The 19,623-nt window shown below is 42.2% G+C and overlaps 1 protein-coding gene across 1 annotated transcript in view; it reads left to right on the top strand.

Moving 5' to 3' along the window:
- Positions 1 to 13,743, top strand: part of ROR1 (receptor tyrosine kinase like orphan receptor 1) — a gene marked incomplete at both ends in the record, with an annotated part of 394,069 nt that extends 380,326 nt beyond the window's left edge. The window contains one exon of the mRNA XM_080692061.1: positions 12,316 to 13,743. Coding sequence (XP_080548187.1) covers positions 12,316 to 13,743 — 1,428 coding nt within the window. The remainder of the gene's footprint in view (positions 1 to 12,315) is intronic.
- Positions 13,744 to 19,623: the final 5,880 nt, after the last annotated feature.

The following is a 19,623-nucleotide window of genomic DNA, read 5'->3' on the forward strand; positions in this document are numbered from 1 at the left end:
TTCAACAAATATTTATGTTTTCTGTGGGTTAGCGGCTATCTTAATTTTTCTGATACTCAGAATAAAATGTTAGAGGAAAAATGTCTTCACATTCAAAGTAGTTAATTTTTTTGCCTCATCTGATTTTATTTTGCTTTGCAATTTAGACTTTTTATTTATAATTTTAAAATTCTTCAAACTAAGCTGGTACATGCCTGTAATCCTAGTACATGAGAGGCAGAGACAGGAGGATTGCAAGTTTAAGGCCAGCCCCAGCAAAACAGTGAGACCCTGTTTCAAAATTAAAAATAAAATAGAGATAGAATGGAGATAGAATGACTCTCTGGGTTCAACTTTCAGTACCCCCAAAAAAATTTTTTTTAACTATTTGCTATCCTATGTGTTGGAGAGGTTTTGAGGTTTGCTAAAAAATGCATTTTTCAAATATTCTGTCCCAAGCAAAGCCAGTGTTCTCAGGATAAGTGTGATATTTCCCATAAGAACCTCCACACACCCTGAGGATCACAGATGTCATGCAGTGGGTAAAGGAGGGGGCTTCAACTCTGACCTAGCTTCCAGCTAGCCAATTTATATACTTTGGGGAGTTTTATATTATGTCATATGTAATCTTTACTACTTAATGTTAAAAGGTAAAGGAAAACAGAGACCTGGATATTAATGCATGAGGTGACACTCTCTTGGTTTTGCAGATACTTTCATGGATTGATGACTTCAAGTTTCTAGTGCAATGGTGGTTGTTCCACGAGACTTTCTCCCTGCTGTTTCTGTGACTAAGTGTTGAGATGCCTGGGTCGGTGAGGGACCCAGATCAGTTGGTGTCCTAGAGAGAAGGCGTCTCACTGCCGCAGTAGCTACCACAGAAGGGTCATTTCCATTTGGGAAAATGATCCACTGTATAAGTTAGCCTTAATCGGTATTTTAGGTCTGCTTTTAGTGGAGGCCTGTTTGTAACACACGAGGTCCAACAGGCATGAAGTTTTGAATTTACACTGTTCTTCCAATGAAGAGCTCAATATCTTGTCCAGTATCAAAGACGTAATAATTAGTAGAGATAAAATGCAGATATGGGACTTTTCAACTCTAAATAAAGCCCTTATGCTTGCTACCCCATGAAAACTTTTTATCACAGAATGAACTATGTAAGAGAGACAGGGATCTGGTGAACTAAATATGATCCCTTGTGTCCAGTCTGTGCCGAGGATAACCACGGGCCTGCCCTGGCTGCAAGTCAACAGCCCGAGTGCCGTGGCCCTCGCCTTGTGAAAGACGTGTAAAATTTGGCCGGAGGAATAGTAGTTTTCTATCTTCTGTGGCCAAAGAGACAAATATAAAATACGCTGGTGTGGGTTTTCCCAGAGCCTTGGTGAAGTAAACATTGTTTTCATAGTTTCCGGTGCCTTTCCGAAGCGTGCTTTGCAAAATCTCCCTGGGTCAAGATTCCCCGACACAAGGCTTAGAATTTAGCCCTAAACAGCTCACAAACACTTCTGAACCAGACTGGAAGTAGAATGGCTCAAATATTTGGCTGGGTTGGGGGAGGGAAAAGGAAACGACTAAAGCAAATGCTAAGTTTTTGGTTTTTTTTTTTTTTTTTTTTTTTTTTTTTCCTTACTCTCCTAAGAGATTTGGCTCCGATCAAATCTGAATTATTCTGCTGTTTGTTTTGGTTCTTACTGAGCGCCTTTCCTGGAAAAAGCACAAAGGACTTTGTAAACCTTAAAGAAAATTCTTAAATGTAAACAGTCAATCTCTAAAACTCCTTTGAAAGGTCACCGCCACATAAATATTACATGTACCTATAAAATCTAAAAGGAAGGAACATGCATAAGAAAGAGAAAAAGAGAAAAAAAAACCAAACCTGAAAACAAACACTCTCTCAGAACAAAATGGAAAGGATACTTGGAAGCAATGATTATAAAAAGGAATGAAGGAGAGAAGCTGGCCTACCCTTGCCTTATTCTTTTTTTTTCTTGGCCTATTCAAAAGTCAAAGACTCCAGGGTTCTTGTTTATCCAAATGAATGTGCCCTACAGGGTTCAAACTATCTGTTTCCATCTTTCTTCACTTGCTGAGCTGCTAACATTCCCCTGAGTGTTTGGATTAAGAAGAGGTTCCTCTTGGGAGATTAGAAACTGATAGCCTTCCAAGAGGACAATAGGTGGCCACAGACAGACAGACTGGCTGACAAGGCCGGACGTGGGTCCCTGGAGAGGCGGACTGGTGCGGATGCAAGTAAAGGTTTTTGATGTCCCACCAGTGTCCTTCTGATCTGTGGGCAAAGGGAGCCACTGAACCAGAGAGGCGTCACACTGCTGAGCCAGAGGCAGACAGGGGAGATGGAGATAGATGCTCTTCCTGGCTCTCCTCTGTCTGCACGGGCCCCTGAGAAATCATCCAGCCTTCCCTTGTTCCATCTTTCTCAGCTCTTCAGAGAAAGAAATAGACTGTGACACGCCAATTTTCCTTTTATTTTGTTCAGCAAAAGATTTCCAAATATTTAAGCCCTCACTGACAACTCTGGTGATGCCCGAGCTAAGCAAGAGTTTTCTACATTGCATGACAATTTTTATAATTTAAGTGTTTTATTTTTCTTTGGAAAACGAACCTTCTCAGATTAGCTTGAAAATACTAACTTTCCTTCGGTCTAATCCTTTCTCTTTCCTATCTTCTTTCTTCCTCCACCTTTCCAAACATCAGGCCTCTGAAAAGCAGAGCATCCTTTAAGCATGCTGGATGAGGCAGGTAGGCTTGGAGTATAAAGTATGCTTCCCAGGGAGGTGGAGGTGGCAGTCCCCCTTGGAGCACAGTGGGCTCCATGCAGCTTCTGCCTCCTCCCTACCTTCAGGTTAGGGATTCAAAGGGGAAGGAGTTTGAGAATGGGGTCAAGGAGGAACACAGGTGAGCTGAGGGTACACCAAAGCCTGCCTAACCCTTGTGGGTCAGAATCCTGCAGCTCCTGGCTGGTGTAAGGAGCATTTGAGGACCATCAAGAGATCCTCAAATTAGAATTCGCCTTATTTTCTGAAGTTGCTTGATTTTATTTCTTAATTTACCCTCATTTCTTGCCAGTTTCTCTGTTTCTTTATTTCTAGGCACTTCATTTCTCTTTTTTCCTTTCCAACTAAAGAAATTGCTGAATGTACTGAAACTTGATTATAGTCTCCGGACCTGTCCCTTCTGCCAGCAACAGGCTTCCATCTACACAGCCTCACTGTGGTCTGGCGACCCTCCTGGAACACCTGTCCTTACCAGCTGTCACCACACTTAGTGGATAATGATCCTCAATGACTTTTCCACTCGTTCCCCGCAGCCCCTGCCTCCTGGAGCTCCTCGGCCCACCGTTCCATTAGCATGAGCCTCTTGGGGACCGCCAATGATGCAATTTAATCCAAGTCTTAATTTCTCTGGAGCATTGGTGGGTACTTACCCACCATCTTGAACTATTTTTTCCGTTGGCTTTTCGTCTTTTTCTCAGGTTTCCTTCACCAGTTCTTCTTTTCATCCAGTAGAAGGGAACATCCTCTAATATTTGTCAGTTCTCTTTTCTTCTTGTCTCCCTCATCCTGATTTCAACCTCTAGCATCCCTTTAGCTCCCCCTTGATTATAATATTCCCAGATCTGGACAGACCAACCCCAAGTATAAAATTCATCCTAGCACCCAAGAGTCTATACTGTCTGGGCCTGACTTTTCCAACCACATTTTTCTCTGAGTATATTCTAGGAGCTAGTTCGCCATTCTCCAAAGAGCTAGGATTTAGAAGCAGATAGATAGGATTACAAATCTTGGCTACATTGTCAACTGGTGGTGAGATCTTAAATAACTTCTCTGAACTTTGCTTTTCTTACCTGAAAAAAAAATAGTACTTACAAGGGATACTTTTGATGCTTTAAGATAGTAAGTCCTCAGTACCTAGAAATGATTATTATTTTGTTATGGTATAAGTCTTTTGTTGTTGTTTTCGTGGGGGGGGTGGATACTGGGGATTGAACGCAGGACATCTACCTTCAAGCTATACATACCCTCAGCCCCCTCTCCTGTTTTGTTTTGTTTTTTTCAACAAAGTCTCACTAAGTCATTGAGGTTCTCACTAAGTTGCTGAGGCTGGCCTTGTACCTGTGATTCTTCTATCTCAGACTTCCTAGTACTGGGATTACAGGCATGGGCACCACAAATCTTTTAATGCAACTAAACACTGTGCATAGGACAATGTGAGGAGTGAGCCAAAGGATCCAGCAGCCCACAGGGTTAACTGGGATAGGGATGGAGACAAGAGGATCACGGCTAAGATTACAAACAAACGTAGTTCCTTGGACTGCACTGGTATTTCTTGTGCCCATCCTGTTAGCATGAAGTCCCTGCTCCACACCCTGCACATGCCCTGGATACAATCCATCAGGGTGGAGAGCCTGCAGTAATGGCAACTGGGAGGGTGTCCAGTACGTAATTTCAGCTTAGACCTGTGTCTATAGAAACTCTACTCCTGGCAGTGATAAGTATTTGAAATGGGTACCATGAATCCCAGTACTTAGAAGGCTGAGACAGCAGGATCACAGGTTTGAGGCCGGCCTCAGCAACTCAGCAAGACCCTCACCAATTTAGTGAGACCTTGTTTGAAAATATGAAAAGCAAAATAGGACTGGGGGTATAGCTCGAAGGTAGAATGCCCCTGGGTTCAGTCCCCAGGGAGAGAAGGAGGGAGAGAGAGAGAGGAAGGAAGGGAGGGAGGGAAGGAAGGAAGGAAGGAAGGAAGGAAGGAAGGAAGGAAGGAAGGAAGGAAGGAGAAAAAGAGGTACTATGAATGGGCTGAAATAATCTGTAATTAAAATAATGCTGCATTATCTCAATAGAATCTTTATAATAACTTTGTGAAATAAGTACTCATTTGAGCCTGATTTGGGGGTAAACAAAAATTGAGGTTTGCAATTAAGACTTGCCTGAAGTCACACAATTAGTAAGAGTCAGAATCAAACTTCTAAACCAGGTCTACCCAGGCCCAAGGCTGGAGATCTTTCTATTTCATTCTACTGCCTTAATTTTCAGGCTGGCTGAAACAAATGAGCCCAAGGTAGCACATGGTGGTCAGACTGATATTAAAATGGTTGGCACCTGTTCTATCTGTTTCAAAGCAGAATAGAACCTCTCTCTATACTGTAACTGTACCACAGAATCAAGCTTGATCACCAACAAACATTCGAACTATCAAAAAGTTGCTTTATGAGGGAAAAAGTGCTTCTTAAGTTAAATCACTTGCAGAGAAGTACAGCTAAATTATGAGCAAATGTGGCAAAATATGGGTTCAAACTCCCTCTAGAAGCCGGGCGTGGTGGCGCACGCTTGTAATCCCCGCGCTTGGGAGGCAGAGACAGGAGGATCGCGCAGGTTCGAAGCCAGCCGTGCGCACTGGCTTAGGAGACCCTGTTTCCAAATAAAAATGTAAAAATAGGTCTGGGAGTGTAGTCCGGAGGTAGAAGGGCTTCCAGGAACCCCAGCACCACCAAAAAAAAAAAAAAAAAAAAAAAAAAAAAAAAAAAAAAAAAAAAAAAAAACCTCCCTCTAGAATTCAATTGCATAAGAAAGAAGGCACTTAGCGCAGTCTTTAAAAAAAAAATGGCCATAACCACCTAAAATAAAATGTCTGTGGCTGCTAAAATGTAGTCATTTCTGTTTGTGAGTGGAGTCAATTGACGATTGTTTCACAGACCCAACACCATTTACCAAAGAATCAGTAAAATACACAAGCAAGGGAAATAGGCTTTGGAGTCAAGCAGCTTCACAGCAAAGCCAAGTCCACCTGCTAAGAGATCTCATGCTCTGACACGCCCTATTGCTCTCCTGCCCTATCCAGGCAAAGGCTGCTATTGCGGGGTGTTGACCACTTCCCCAGCAACCAATAGAGACAAGAGGATGTCAGGCAGAATGTGGTCTAGCTCAGATGCTCCTACACCTGGAGCCTTCCACTTTCACACCAGTGGGCCTCATGTCATGCTTTGCAAACAGGGAGCCTTTCCAGAACCAAATGGAAAAGTCCACTACCTCTTTCCAGAAAAGGGCTCTAACTTTTGAGTCAGACACACTTGACTTGGATTTGAATCTTGGCATCATGAATTGATAGTTAGGTGTGTGTGTGTGTGTGTGTGTGTGTGTGTGTGTGTGTGTAGTAATAAGGATTGAATCCAGGGTTATTCTACCTCCAAACCACAACCCCAGCTTTTTTTTAAAAAAAACAGGCTCCTGCTAAGTTGCTGAGGTTGGCCTTTTCCCTGTGATCCTCTTGTTTTGGCCTCCCAAGTACTGGGATTATAGACATGGGTCACCACACCTGCTAGTTGTGCTTTCTTAAGCAAGTTACTTAACCATTGAGTGTCTTGATGCATAAAAATGGAGAAATCATAGTATGACTCTCAACAGACTATGATGAGCATGAAATGTATTAATGCACAGAGCACTGATCTGAGAGAGCAGACAAGGGAATATGGTTGGGTTGTTGGCCAGGCAGGCTCTGAAGTCTACTCTGTCCCTTGGCTTTTCTATCCCTAAACTGGAAGCGAGTCTGGTTTGCAAATCTCATGGAATTATTTTGGGGATGATAAGAGTTAATATATGCCAAGTGTTTATATCTATAACATAAGCATTAAAAGCATGTATTTTGTAGCCATTATCATGATCTCAGTGTTTAGCACATGGCAAGACTTCAAAACACAACCATTTTAGTAAACCCAGATACAAACATCAGGGTAGAAGCCATGCCTGCTCTTTGTGGTTCTTCCATGGTTCCTCACATGCTGGTTAGCATGTATGCTCATTGGTATATAGTAGGTTCAATATCAGTTGACTGACTTAGGCAATCAGCTATTAAAGTATATCCTAGCTGGGGTTGGTGGCACACGCTTGTAATCCCCACACTTGGGAGGCGGAGACAGGAGGATCATGCAGGTTCGAAGCCAGCTCCCCTGGCTTGGGAGACCCTGTTTCCAAATAAAAAGGTATAAAAATGGGTCTGGGAGTGTAACCCAGAGGTAGAATTGTTTCCAGGAACCACAGTACCACCAAAAGAGAGAGAGAGAGAGAGAGAGAGAGAGAGAGAGAGAGAGAGAGAGAGAGAGACTGACTCTGTTTCCAAATAAAAAATACAAAAATAGGTCTGCGAGTGTAGCCCAGAGGTAGAAGGATTCCATTCCCCAGTACCATCAAAAAAAAAAAAAAAGTATATCCTAAATGACAGGCTGTGCATGAAAATAGAGCAAGTTATGATAGAACTCATGCTACAGAGAGACAAATCCTAGGACCTCGAATCTCACTGATACAGGACTGTGCAGACTACAAACCCAGTGACTTGCTCTTTTCTTCTATCTCTAGAGAAGGCAGAGTTCCTAGCAAACTATGCTTCCTAAGAGAAAAAGGACCTGGGATGCTCTCCTAACACAATAGCCCTCTAACTTTAGTGGGGCCAGAGTCTAGCTCGTCATTAAGAGGCTGGTAAAAGGGCCACAGTCAGCCTGGTCATCAACGTATGGAAAAGGAGCCAGCCTTGAAGGCCAGGGTCTGTGGAGACCGCAGGGACTGACTGTGAATATGAACCTACCTCAGTCCCTGAGCACCTGCTGGCTGTTAGAGCCCCCTTGCTGCAGCAGAGAATAGCTCTGGGCTCCATGCCGTCCACTCAAATACAGCTCTGCTTTTTAATCTGTGTGTCTACTTCAAGTTGGACTCAAACACAGAGCAGGTTAGAGGTAAAAAGCCACCGAAGAGGCTTCATGTTGGACACAAGTGTTGGTGGCCAACACAAAACCCTTAGCTCATTCCCTCAGGGGTGTGTGTGTGTGTGTGTGTGTGTGTGTGTGTGTGTGTCTACAGATTGAACCCAGGGGCCTTCTACCTCCAAGCTACACCTCCAGCCTTTTTTTTCTTAATTTATTTTTTATATTTTTGTTTTGAAACAGGATCTCACTAGGTTGCTGAAAATCCAGGCTGACCTGGAACCTGCTATCCCCCTGTCTTAGCCACCCAAGTACTGGGTTATAGGCATGTACCATCATGCCCCGCTGGGTAATTGCTTATTTAACATGATCAGGAAATAGCTAGTTAGTAGTAAGCTGCTGTACTCGGCACCATCATTTCAAATGTATTTTCACCTCTGGTGGAAAGATAGTCACTGGGTTGGGCCTCCTTATACATCCATGGCCACTCCATACTTAGAATTTCAAACACGCTAATCCTGCTTCATCCTTTCATATCCAACATTAGGAGACCAAAAAGGGTCACACATCCCCCTCTTAGTATTTGTCACTCAGGCAGAAGAGGCCACCAACATCAGCCTTGTCTCTATCTCTGCAGTCCTACTATGCCTAAGCCATATTTCACATCTGAGTTTTTCTTCCTCATCCTCCTTCTGGGAAGGGCCCATTTAAACTCTAAGCAGTTGCTCTCCAAAAATTTCTAAAGAAAGCCAGGCATGGTGGCGCATGCTTGTAATCCCAACATTTCGTAGGCTGAGACAGGAGGATCACAGTTCACGGACAACCTCAGCTACTTAGTGAGGCCCTTTGCAACTCAGTGAGACCCTGTTTCAAAAATAAAGAATACTTAAGAGAACCTGTTTCCAAATAAAAATATAAAAATAGGTCCGGGAATGTAACCCGGAGGTAGAAGGGTTTCCAGGAACCCCAGTACCACCATAAATAAATAAATAAATAAATAAATAAATAAATAGTAAACAAAAATAGGACTGGGGGTGTAGCTCAGAAGTAGAAGGCCCCTGTGTTCTGTCCCTAGTACCAAGACAAAACAAAAAAATTCTAAAGGAAGAAGCACAGTCCAATCTTCCACTGATACATCAGCGTTTCAATTAACTTTTACCCACCCTGCTCCCTCAAAAATTATATAATTTTTAAAACCACACTGAGGCAGATGTGTGTTTTCTTTGAGGAGTAAAAATGTTAACATTGAAACTGAAAGCCTGTTTCAGTTTTAAGGTACTTAATTGCCTTGCAGCATATAACAAACCCAGCCCATCTTGTCATTCAGCTAATGGAGGGAGTGATGGAGAGATAGGAGCCCAGGACCCTAGTCATTCCAGTGTTCCTTTGTACTTGGTTTACTTTGGCACCATGCCTCATGTGTATTTTACACTTCTTTACATTTTGTACATCCCTGTATGACAAATACTTGTCAAACAAAAACTAAACAGATTTATAACCCCTTAACTTGAAATGAGCCAAAATTGAACTGCCAAAACTTTATGACTTCATTTTCTTTCATACTTTTCCACTACATTGGTTCAAACAGACAAACCCCGCTTGAGGTCAAGCAGAGGTCATTTCACTTTCATTACGAAAATATAATTTACAATATGCCAGACCTAAACAAGTTTAGCCTAAAGGGTTTGGATAATGTAAACCATCTGTTCCTCAACAATACAGCTAATTTCCTGCCATCACCGTACAGTCTACTGACTGCTTCTTTAAGGGTTTTTTTATGATTTTTTAACTAGTTCAGGATTTATGTAAAATTTGAAAATGAGTTCATAGTTAAGACTCATTTGTACCAAGTAACTTGAGCATTTTTAAAATGCAAATCACTGGGAAATGATTGCCCTGAAACCAAGCCTTGAGCTGCTTCTTCTGGGCATTTCCATGCTTGCTGCTGTAAGGTGCTCAAAGGAATGGTTTCATGAACCCTGCCATCTTCTATGCTTTCCATACTGTTTTCCAAGCCAAACCCCCAGATTTGGTTTTGAGTGGCTCTAGTAGAGTATTCCTTCCTGCTGTAGGATGGAGAGGACTTGGGATTCCATACTGCCTGGCCCATGGGTGTTGGTTAGATAAGACACACTTTGGGTCAAAATATACTCTCCCATGTGTCTTGAACAGGGAAAAAGATTATAATCCCACAGGGCAGCCACACCCTGGAGCTTAGAGTGCTGCAAGGTGTCGGGCTGGGCTGGGTCTCTAGAGATTTCGGTATCCTCATCCAAGTGTGAGTGCTGGTCAGTAGCCTTCTCTGGTTTCAAACAGAATGGTGCAGCCAGGGATGGAGGCCTGCACAGAGCGAGTGAGTGCAGCTCTCAGCTCTCCTGGAAGTTCTTGATTCTCTCTTTACTCCTCTTTCTCAATCTGTACAATACCAAAAGTCAGAAATCTTCTTCCAAGGGTGTGTGAAGAGGAATGCAGCCAACTCTAAAGACCCGGGGTCCTGGGACCGGGCTGATGCCAGCGTCTCACCCACTCCTTCTTTTCCTACAACCCAGAGTCTGTTCTGCTTGCTTGCTTTTCCATCTGCTACTATCCCCTCTTCCACCTGCAGCAGGAGTCCCCAGAACTCTCAGGGCAGCAGGCCTCTCAACTTCACACCCATCCTCAGACTCCAAAACAAATTCTGTACATTTTTTAAGTTTGTTTGTTTGTTTGTTTGTTTGTTTGTTTGTTTGTTTTGGGCCAGTCATGGTGGCACATGCCTGTATCATAGTACTTGGGATGTTTGAAGCCAGCCTCAGCGACTTACTGAGACCCTCAGCAGCTTAACAAAACCTTGATTCAAAAAAAATAAAAAAATAAAAGGGCTGGGGGAATAGCTCAGAGGTAGTATGTCTATGAGTTCAATCCCTAGTATCCCCAACCCCAAATTTTTCAAACTAACAACTATAGGATAATAGAAAAAAATTAATAGGAGGACACTTAACACATGTTTTAAAAATAATAGAAGGAGTTATACAAGACTCTGGAACTACTTAACAGCTATAAATGGAGCTAAATCAGTTGTACTTACTCTACTTCCTGGATGACTTCCCTAATAAGGATAATAAGAATGATTTAAGACACTTATCAGATAGAAATTGTTTTATACACTGTAGTGTTTAATCCCTACTGCAACTATGCAAGTTAGTTATATTATTACATAGATATGGAAACAGGTTCAAAGAAGTTAAGAAACTCACTCAAGGGCAGCAGGCTGCTGTGTTCAGTGAGTTCATATTTATGAAGTGCTTGGAATAGTGTCTGGCACATAGTGCTATGTGGTTATTTACTATTATTAATAGAAAATAGAAGATCCAAGAAGAAAACCCAGACTTAAATGAGTCCAAAGCCTACTTGGTTGGGATTGTATCATACAGCCTGTGGGTTAATTTCAAGCAGTGGAGGAGAGGGTGTCAGGTTCCTAACTCTACATTATATCCAGTCTAATATTCCATAGGTTTATTACCAAATTCTCATTTTCCTAAAAGTACTTTTCCTCCAAAGCCTAGAGATCCTATTAAGGGCAAAAAGTAAGAAATACCTACAATGCTGCTCAAGGGACCAGCACATCCATTGGCTTCATTTACATCATTAGCAAATATCATTACTGAAATCTTTAATCTTAACATCATCAGGGAAAAAAATTGCTTTGGGTTACTTTTACTAGCAAACATAAAATCATCTGAGTGCCATGAGCCAGCGGGACCTTTCTCATTGTCCACACCTTCCCAAGAAACTCCAGTGGCTCCCACAAGAACCCAGACTGCAGGGCTGAGGGGGAAGCTCCGTGGTAGAGCACAGGCCTGAGGCCTTGGGTTCACTCCCCATCACCAGAAAGTAAAAACTAACAGCAAAAGAATCTAGACACTATAAGCAAAGAACAAATACTGGATAGACCTATAACTGCAGAAATATCCTGATTAGTCAAATGATACGATTGACTATGTGATTTTAAATGTAATTGTTCCATTTTTTAAATTGGCAATATATTTATCTGATTCAAAAAAATGTCAAAGTATAAAGGCATGAGGTGAAAGTCTCCACCTCTGTCTCCTCTTTCTAATTCCATACCCCTCCATCCCATACCCCACAATAATCACTGCTGTTTCCTGAATATTCTTTAGTTTTATCGTGCATTCACACAGAAATATAAATATATTCATGTTTTCTCCTTTTTTACACAAAGGTAACGTGCGGTATTACTGTTTTTTCTTTATAAAAGTTTACCTGAGAAATGATATTTTGTAGATCTTTTCACATCAGCACATAGAAAGCTTCCTTGTTCTTTTTCATGATGGGATAGTCTACTTATTAGTTCCACCATAATTTATTTAGTCTCTTCGAGGAGTACATCTGGGTCATCTCTAACCTTTTGCTATTACAAACAATACTATAATGAACAGGACTAGATCGCCAGCTTTAGTTAAGTAAAAATGTAAAGAAACACGTTCCTTTTACTCTCAGCACAGTATTCAATCTATTTATAGAACCTTTGCCTGCGTGCCCCACCCTCTCTTCAGAAGCCAAGATGCCCTGTCTTAAGAAAGGTTTTAATGCACTTTTTCCTGTTTTTCACACAGAGCAAGGCTAAAGAGCTGCCTCTTTCCGCTGTACGTTTCATGGAAGAATTGGGCGAATGTGCCTTTGGAAAAATCTATAAGGGTCATCTCTACCTCCCAGGCATGGACCATGCTCAGCTGGTTGCTATAAAGACTTTGAAAGACTATAACAACCCTCAGCAATGGACAGAATTCCAACAAGAAGCCTCCCTGATGGCCGAACTGCACCACCCCAACATCGTGTGCCTCCTGGGTGCCGTCACTCAGGAACAGCCCGTGTGTATGCTTTTCGAGTACATGAATCAGGGAGACCTCCACGAGTTCCTCATCATGCGGTCTCCGCATTCTGACGTGGGCTGCAGCAGTGACGAGGACGGCACCGTCAAGTCCAGTCTGGACCACGGGGACTTCCTGCACATCGCCATCCAGATTGCGGCCGGGATGGAATACCTGTCCAGTCACTTCTTTGTCCACAAGGACCTTGCAGCTCGCAACATTTTAATTGGAGAGCAACTTCACGTCAAGATTTCAGACCTTGGGCTTTCCAGAGAAATCTACTCCGCTGATTACTACAGGGTGCAGAGTAAATCTTTGCTGCCCATTCGTTGGATGCCCCCGGAAGCCATCATGTATGGCAAATTCTCTTCTGACTCAGATATCTGGTCCTTTGGGGTGGTCCTGTGGGAAATTTTCAGTTTTGGACTCCAGCCGTATTATGGCTTTAGTAACCAGGAGGTGATCGAGATGGTGAGGAAGCGGCAGCTCTTGCCCTGTTCGGAGGACTGTCCCCCTAGAATGTACAGCCTCATGACAGAGTGCTGGAATGAGATTCCTTCCCGGAGACCGAGATTTAAAGATATTCACGTCCGGCTTCGGTCCTGGGAGGGTCTCTCGAGTCACACCAGCTCTACTACTCCTTCTGGTGGGAATGCCACCACTCAGACAACCTCCCTCAGTGCCAGCCCTGTGAGTAATCTCAGTAACCCTAGATATCCCAATTACATGTTCCCAGGCCAGGGCATCACACCACAGGGCCAGATTGCCGGTTTCATAGGCCCACCAATACCTCAGAACCAGCGCTTCATCCCCATCAATGGATACCCAATACCTCCGGGATATGCAGCATTTCCAGCTGCCCACTACCAGCCAGCAGGTCCCCCGAGGGTGATCCAGCACTGCCCACCTCCCAAGAGTCGGTCCCCAAGCAGTGCCAGCGGGTCTACCAGCACCGGTCACGTAACCAGCTTGCCATCATCGGGATCCAATCAGGAAGCAAATATTCCTCTCCTACCACACATGTCCATTCCAAGTCATCCCGGTGGGATGGGTCTCACTGTTTTTGGCAACAAATCTCAAAAGCCCTACAAAATAGACTCAAAGCAACCCTCTTTGCTAGGAGACTCCAATATTCATGGGCACACCGAATCTATGATCTCTGCAGAGCTGTAAAATGAGCGACTTTTGTAAATTTGGGATACAAGACAAACTAGAAAGGCGTAGAAAAGATGTATATTCAAATATTTTTATTAAACTAAGGTTCTCATTTAGCAGACATTGCAACAAGTATCTTCTGTGAAGTTTAATTGTGTCTTACCCAGCAGGACAGACACCAGCCAGGAAAAACAAACACATTGTGGCATTTACACACTTCATCCTGTGCATGACATGGCATTGGGATTGGAACATATGGTTTCAAGAACTGCAACCCAGTGAGGATGAAAAGAACCTCTGATTAAATATCAAACCAAAAAGGAGAGTCCAATGGTGCTTTGTGTGTATGCCTTTGGTCACCATGACTGGTCTCTCCCCCAAAATGTATATACCCATAGCATTTGTCTGCCTGCTGTCTTTCCTTCAGGACAAATGTTCAGGAATTACATTGATTCAACTTCGACTCTGCGCATGTGTGTATGGAAATGATGTTCAGAATCAATGAAGAAACTTTAGGCCAAATTTGACATCTTGGATGGAAATGAGCCATAACACAAGTGCCCCCTCCCCTGGAAAGCTCCTTTGGGGAGGTGCCGTATGTGCCTCTTTATGAACTTCCTCTGTGATCATGAAGGCCTTTTCCACATTTTTCTTTTTCCAATGTGTTTACACAGCCCTTGAAAAAACACAGGGTGCCGTGAGACCCTAAGAAGGCAATATGTGGATGCTGCAATTGATTGTTGATCAATAGTTCTTTCTGCTGCATTAGGAGGCACAGTCAGGAGAATGGCTCCTGTCTAGATGAGCATCCATGGGAGAGGAACAAGGGTTACTATAGGGACAGCCTCCGAAGGAGCTTCCCTGAAACACTCACATTGAAAAATAGAGGTGCGGCTACAGACAAGAACACCAGGCCTTGTAGCCCTGTTTTCTAGGTGTCCACGGTGTCGGGGTGCTTACCATCTGTGGACTCTAGACAAGTAGAAAATCCTGTGATGATATCAACAGCTAGGAAATTTGAAGTTTCTCACTTTTTTTTTTCTGTGCTGAAAATGTTCACAGATTTTATTCCAGCCCCAAGAATTATAGCAATTTTTTCAGAGAGTTCATTGAAATCCAAAGAAGGACACGGTGTCTGTCCTATTTTACAAAACATTACAGTATTTCCCAAAACTGACTTCTTTAATAAACTGATAAGCAAGCAACATGATCCTTTTTGCCTTCTGTAGAAAGAGGTCCCAAATGTGCCTCTCCTGGCAGATACTTGTCAGCCATCTTTTGCCAAGTTCAGAATTCTTATGGGTTTCAAGTTCTATATAGAAAAAAATTATATTTGATTTTTCTCTTGTTAAAAAAAACTCCCTTATTCTAAGAACAATGTCTCCAAGCCTTGTTTTCATTTTAAAGCTCTTAGAGACAAGATGTAAAGTAATTATTGGAAATGATATTTCATGAGGAGAATATAAGGAGAATTAGAAAACACCTCGATGTTTCTGTTTATACAAATACAATAGCAGGATAAATCAAGGAAATATTTTCAACAGTATGTGTTACAATTTCCCCAAACCTGAGTCTTCGGGCAACAAACATGAACTTATATCGCTACTGTGAACTCAAAGAATTGGCTATATTCAGATTTACAAGGAGATAAACTAAGACATATATTTGTGGCATGAATAAGCTGATTCAGACATTACAATTCCTAACTTGAGGTAGAGGAGAATATTTGTATCCTTTTGTTGCTATGCAACTGTTTAATGATGAAGCTTCAAACCACAATTTTGTATATCATATGACAATCAATTGCTTCCCAAGAATATTTATTTTAAGTGAATGCAATTTCAGTGAATCTGAGTTTTTCTAGGAATCCCTTAAAGGGAAATTAGCATTCCATGAGCCAGTAAAATACCTTCTCTAGAAAAACATTATTACGGTTAAAAAAAAATTCAAGTTAGTGTTTTATAAAGAACTGTAACATTTATTTTAAGCATTTTGTAATAGCTGAAATCTTTAAGGTGAGCAAACTAAATTACAAAACCACTTGTAATAATGTATTTTATAACAGCACTGTGATACTACATAACACAGTCCCTTTTGTATTAAGTAGTATTTTTTAACAAACTGAAAAATACCTTTTGCTTTTCTGACGATGTTTTGTAAGATGACTTTATTTTCAGATTCCTTTTTTGCACAAAGCTATGTTTATGGTTTGTATCACAGAATTGAAAATATATCTCCGCATTTTTATATCTTGTCTGTTTTCTTGTTTCCTTTGTTTTTAATTTGATAAAGATTTTCTTCAAATATATAATGGCAATAATCAGACATCTCACTTTATCATGACTTTCCCTTTTTTCACTGCATGCATTTAATCACTGTATTACTTAATGTTTGATTTGTTATTATGGGCATTTCAAATAGACAAGCATGGAATTGTAATGACAAAAAGGCTATTTTATATTCAGGATATATATGCATTTGTATTTCACACACCAGAGATGATATTAAACACTGATTATTTTATGCTGCTGTTTATTAAAAATGTTTACTATAAAATATTATTTCCTGAATATTGGTCTCATAGACGTATTTAGGAACTTTGATGTTATTTCTCCCAATGATTGGCATTTCAAAGAAAGAGGAATCATAATTCTTATTTGCTCATACCTCAGTGAAATGACTTCTTAAAGGAGGCTTTTAAAATAGTCACGAGAAGTTTAGGGAGTAGGTCAGAGGTAGAACACTTGTCTAAGATGCCTGAGACCCTAGGTTGGATTCTCAGTACTACAACAGTAAAAATAAAATCGACTTGGGCAGTATTTTGCTGAGTGGAAGGGAGAATCCTAGTAATTTCATAACCAAAAACTACCTGCCTGTAGATGACAAGCTCTGAATTTTTGAAACCAAAATAATACAGTGAATAATCCTATCTGTTGGACTATCCTTGTCTGCCTGGATGTTTGTACATGAACTTAAGACATCAAAACTTCCTTTTCAGGACTCTAAAGAAGAAAAGGCTGTGCACATCGTATCAGGTCCAACTTAGATTCCAACCATACTGATGAAATAAAAGAAATGTGGTCATTTAATTGTCAAAGCTTATCTTTATGACCTTGTTTGCCCAAAAGAAAGAGCTTCCCATCTGGCGATTAATACAAACTGTCAAGGAAAATGAGTATCATTATGAAAGTTCAAAGAACTTGTCCATTTCTGCTATTTAATACAGAAGGGAATACAATAAAACCTTCAGGGCCTTATCCATCTGTTTTAAGTACAGCTCTTGTCACCACCTCAACGATCAAACTCAATAAAGCAATCTCTCCCCATGGCAGTAAGATCCCTGTCAGGTTGGGTTTCTCTCTCTCCCTTGAATTCCTCAATCTGCCCTTCATTCCCACTTCCTTCTTCTGTCTCTGCGGGCACAAGCCCCTCCCACTGTCCCCAATCCCTTCAATCCCTTTAACTTGGAGAGTCCCTTAATTTCCTAATCACCAACATCTGCAAGCTCCCAGGCTCACCCTCCGATAAGACCTACTACAAGGCAGAGGAATTCTGTTAAACCCAACACTCTGTATAAATAATATGCACCCAAAAAGCTCTACCATCTATAGACCTTCAATGATGATTACCTATCTTGCTATTTCTCAAAGTGGAGTTTCCAGAGTTAGGCATCAGCAGCACCCAGGAATTCGTTAGAAATGCAAATGATGGCGCCTCATCCAGTATTAACTCAGAAATTCTAGGCATAGGACCCAGTAACTTGCATGTTAATAAGTCCCTCTGGTGATTGTGACAAACCTCTAAAGGACCATAGAACCCACCTAACTTAAACACTACTTGGAGTGGGTGGTCATTCCATCCTTAGAAATGGAATAAACACAAAAACCTTTGATATTATTTTAGCCACATTTGTGCTAGCTGTTTGACAGTTATGTTTTCTGTAGTAGCTTACTTGGATAGAAAAAGAACAGGGACGGTTAGGGATAGAGCTCAGTGGTCGAGTGCTTGCAGGCATGTATCAGGCCTTCCTCCATCCCAGCGCTGGGAAAAAGAAAAAAAAGGACAAAGCAAGCCTAGCCTTTGTCAAGAATATATCTCTTGCCCAGCATGGTACAGCACACCTATAATTCAGCCGCTTAGGAGGCAGGAGGATAGCAAGTTCAAGGCCAGACTGAGCAACTTAATGAGATTCTGTCTCAAAATAAAAAATAAATAGGGTTAGGGGTATAGCTCAGTGGTAGAATGGTTGCATAGCATATGTGGAGCCCTGGGTTCAATCCCCAGCATCACATACCAAAAATATATTGCAACTGTCAGAAAAAGGGCTGGGGTATGAGTGACAGAGCACTTGTCTAGTATGTGCAAGACCATGGGAGCACTACCAAAAAGAAAACACACACACACACACACACACACACACACACACACACACTTCTTCTGGTTCACCCAAGACTCTTATTCTAGAAGAATAACCAAAACCTTCTCCCTTCATAGGGACTAACTCAAAACAGCTTGTTTCTTAGTACATCTCTTTGACTCCTGGATGGATGATAACAAAAAGAAATCCCTCAATGTTGCCCAGTAACAGAAGTATCCGTAAGAATAGAAGGTCACTCTGCTCAGGGCAAAGCTGGGCCCTAGTAAGCTCCCAGCAGACAGCTGCCTCAGAGGCTCCCCTCTTCCTCCAGTTTTTCCTGTGACCCAGTTGTCCAGATAGGTCACTTGTGGCTGTTCCTTCTGCCAGTGGTGGCCCATTAACCCTTGGCTGGTCATGAGCGCTTTCTTGCATAGGCTGGACTCTCTGTGTGGCTGAAAGCTCCAGGGAGAAAAGAAAAGGGGCCCAATGGTGGCATGGTGGGGGCATGGTGGTCCACACTTGTGATCCCAGTACTTGGGAGGCTAAGACAGGATGATTGTGCAGGTTCAAAGCCAGCCTCAGCTACTTAGTGAGGTTCTCAGCAACTTAGTGAGACTCTGTTTCCAAATAAAATATAAAATAGGTCTGGGAGTGTAGCCCAGAGGTAGAAGGCCCCTAGGTTCCATCCTCAACACCACAAAAAAAAAAAAAAAAAAAAAAGCCGGGCATGGTGGCGCACGCTTGTAATCCCCGCGCTTGGGAGGCTGAGACAGGAGGATCGCACAGGTTTGAAACCAGCCTCAGCTACTGAGTGAGGCTATCAGCAACTTAGTGAGACCCTGTTTCCAAATAAAGTTTAAAAAAGGCCTAGGAATATAGACCAGAGGTAGAAAGCCTCTGGGTTCCACCCAAAAGGGGGCCCAATGGGTACTGGGCGGAAGCTCATGTTCTTCCTAATTTCTAGAGCACTTCTGTTTAGCCAATAGCTGCAATGCTAAGGAAGAAGTGCTAGGTCAGGGAAACAAAGGGAGCAAGAAGCACACACATAAGGAAGTGGCTCTTTTCAGCCCAAATAAGACTGTAGCTACAGTTTGTTGCCATAAATGCCAGGTATTAGGACACTTAACTCAGGGGAGGGCGAGCCTTACAAACCATCAAAGCCCTCGAGGTCAATTGTAATCCTCGGGGAAATTAGGCTGGGAAGACTTAAAAACATAGAGACATTCAGGGAGAAAGTCTGCTGACATATTTATGGCTCGTTGAACCCTAAGCACCTATGAATCGCTTATTCACAAATGAGTACCATAACATTTGCTGACCAGGCTGGTAGGATGCATATCCTTACCGAAGTGACTATGTGAGTAAATAGTCTTCTTCTCCTAGAATGGCTAAATTAAAGGAAGTACCTTCTTTAAAATTAGATATTACAGCCGGGCGTGGTGGTGCACGCTTGTAATCCCCGCACTTGGGAGGCAGAGACAGGAGGATCGCGCAGGTTCAAAGCCAGCTGCACCCGCTGGCTTAGGAGTCCCCTGTTTCCA

The sequence above is a fragment of the Muscardinus avellanarius genome (genome assembly GCF_963383645.1).
Source record: "Muscardinus avellanarius genome assembly, chromosome: 3".
Classification (NCBI taxonomy): Eukaryota; Metazoa; Chordata; class Mammalia; order Rodentia; family Gliridae; genus Muscardinus; species Muscardinus avellanarius.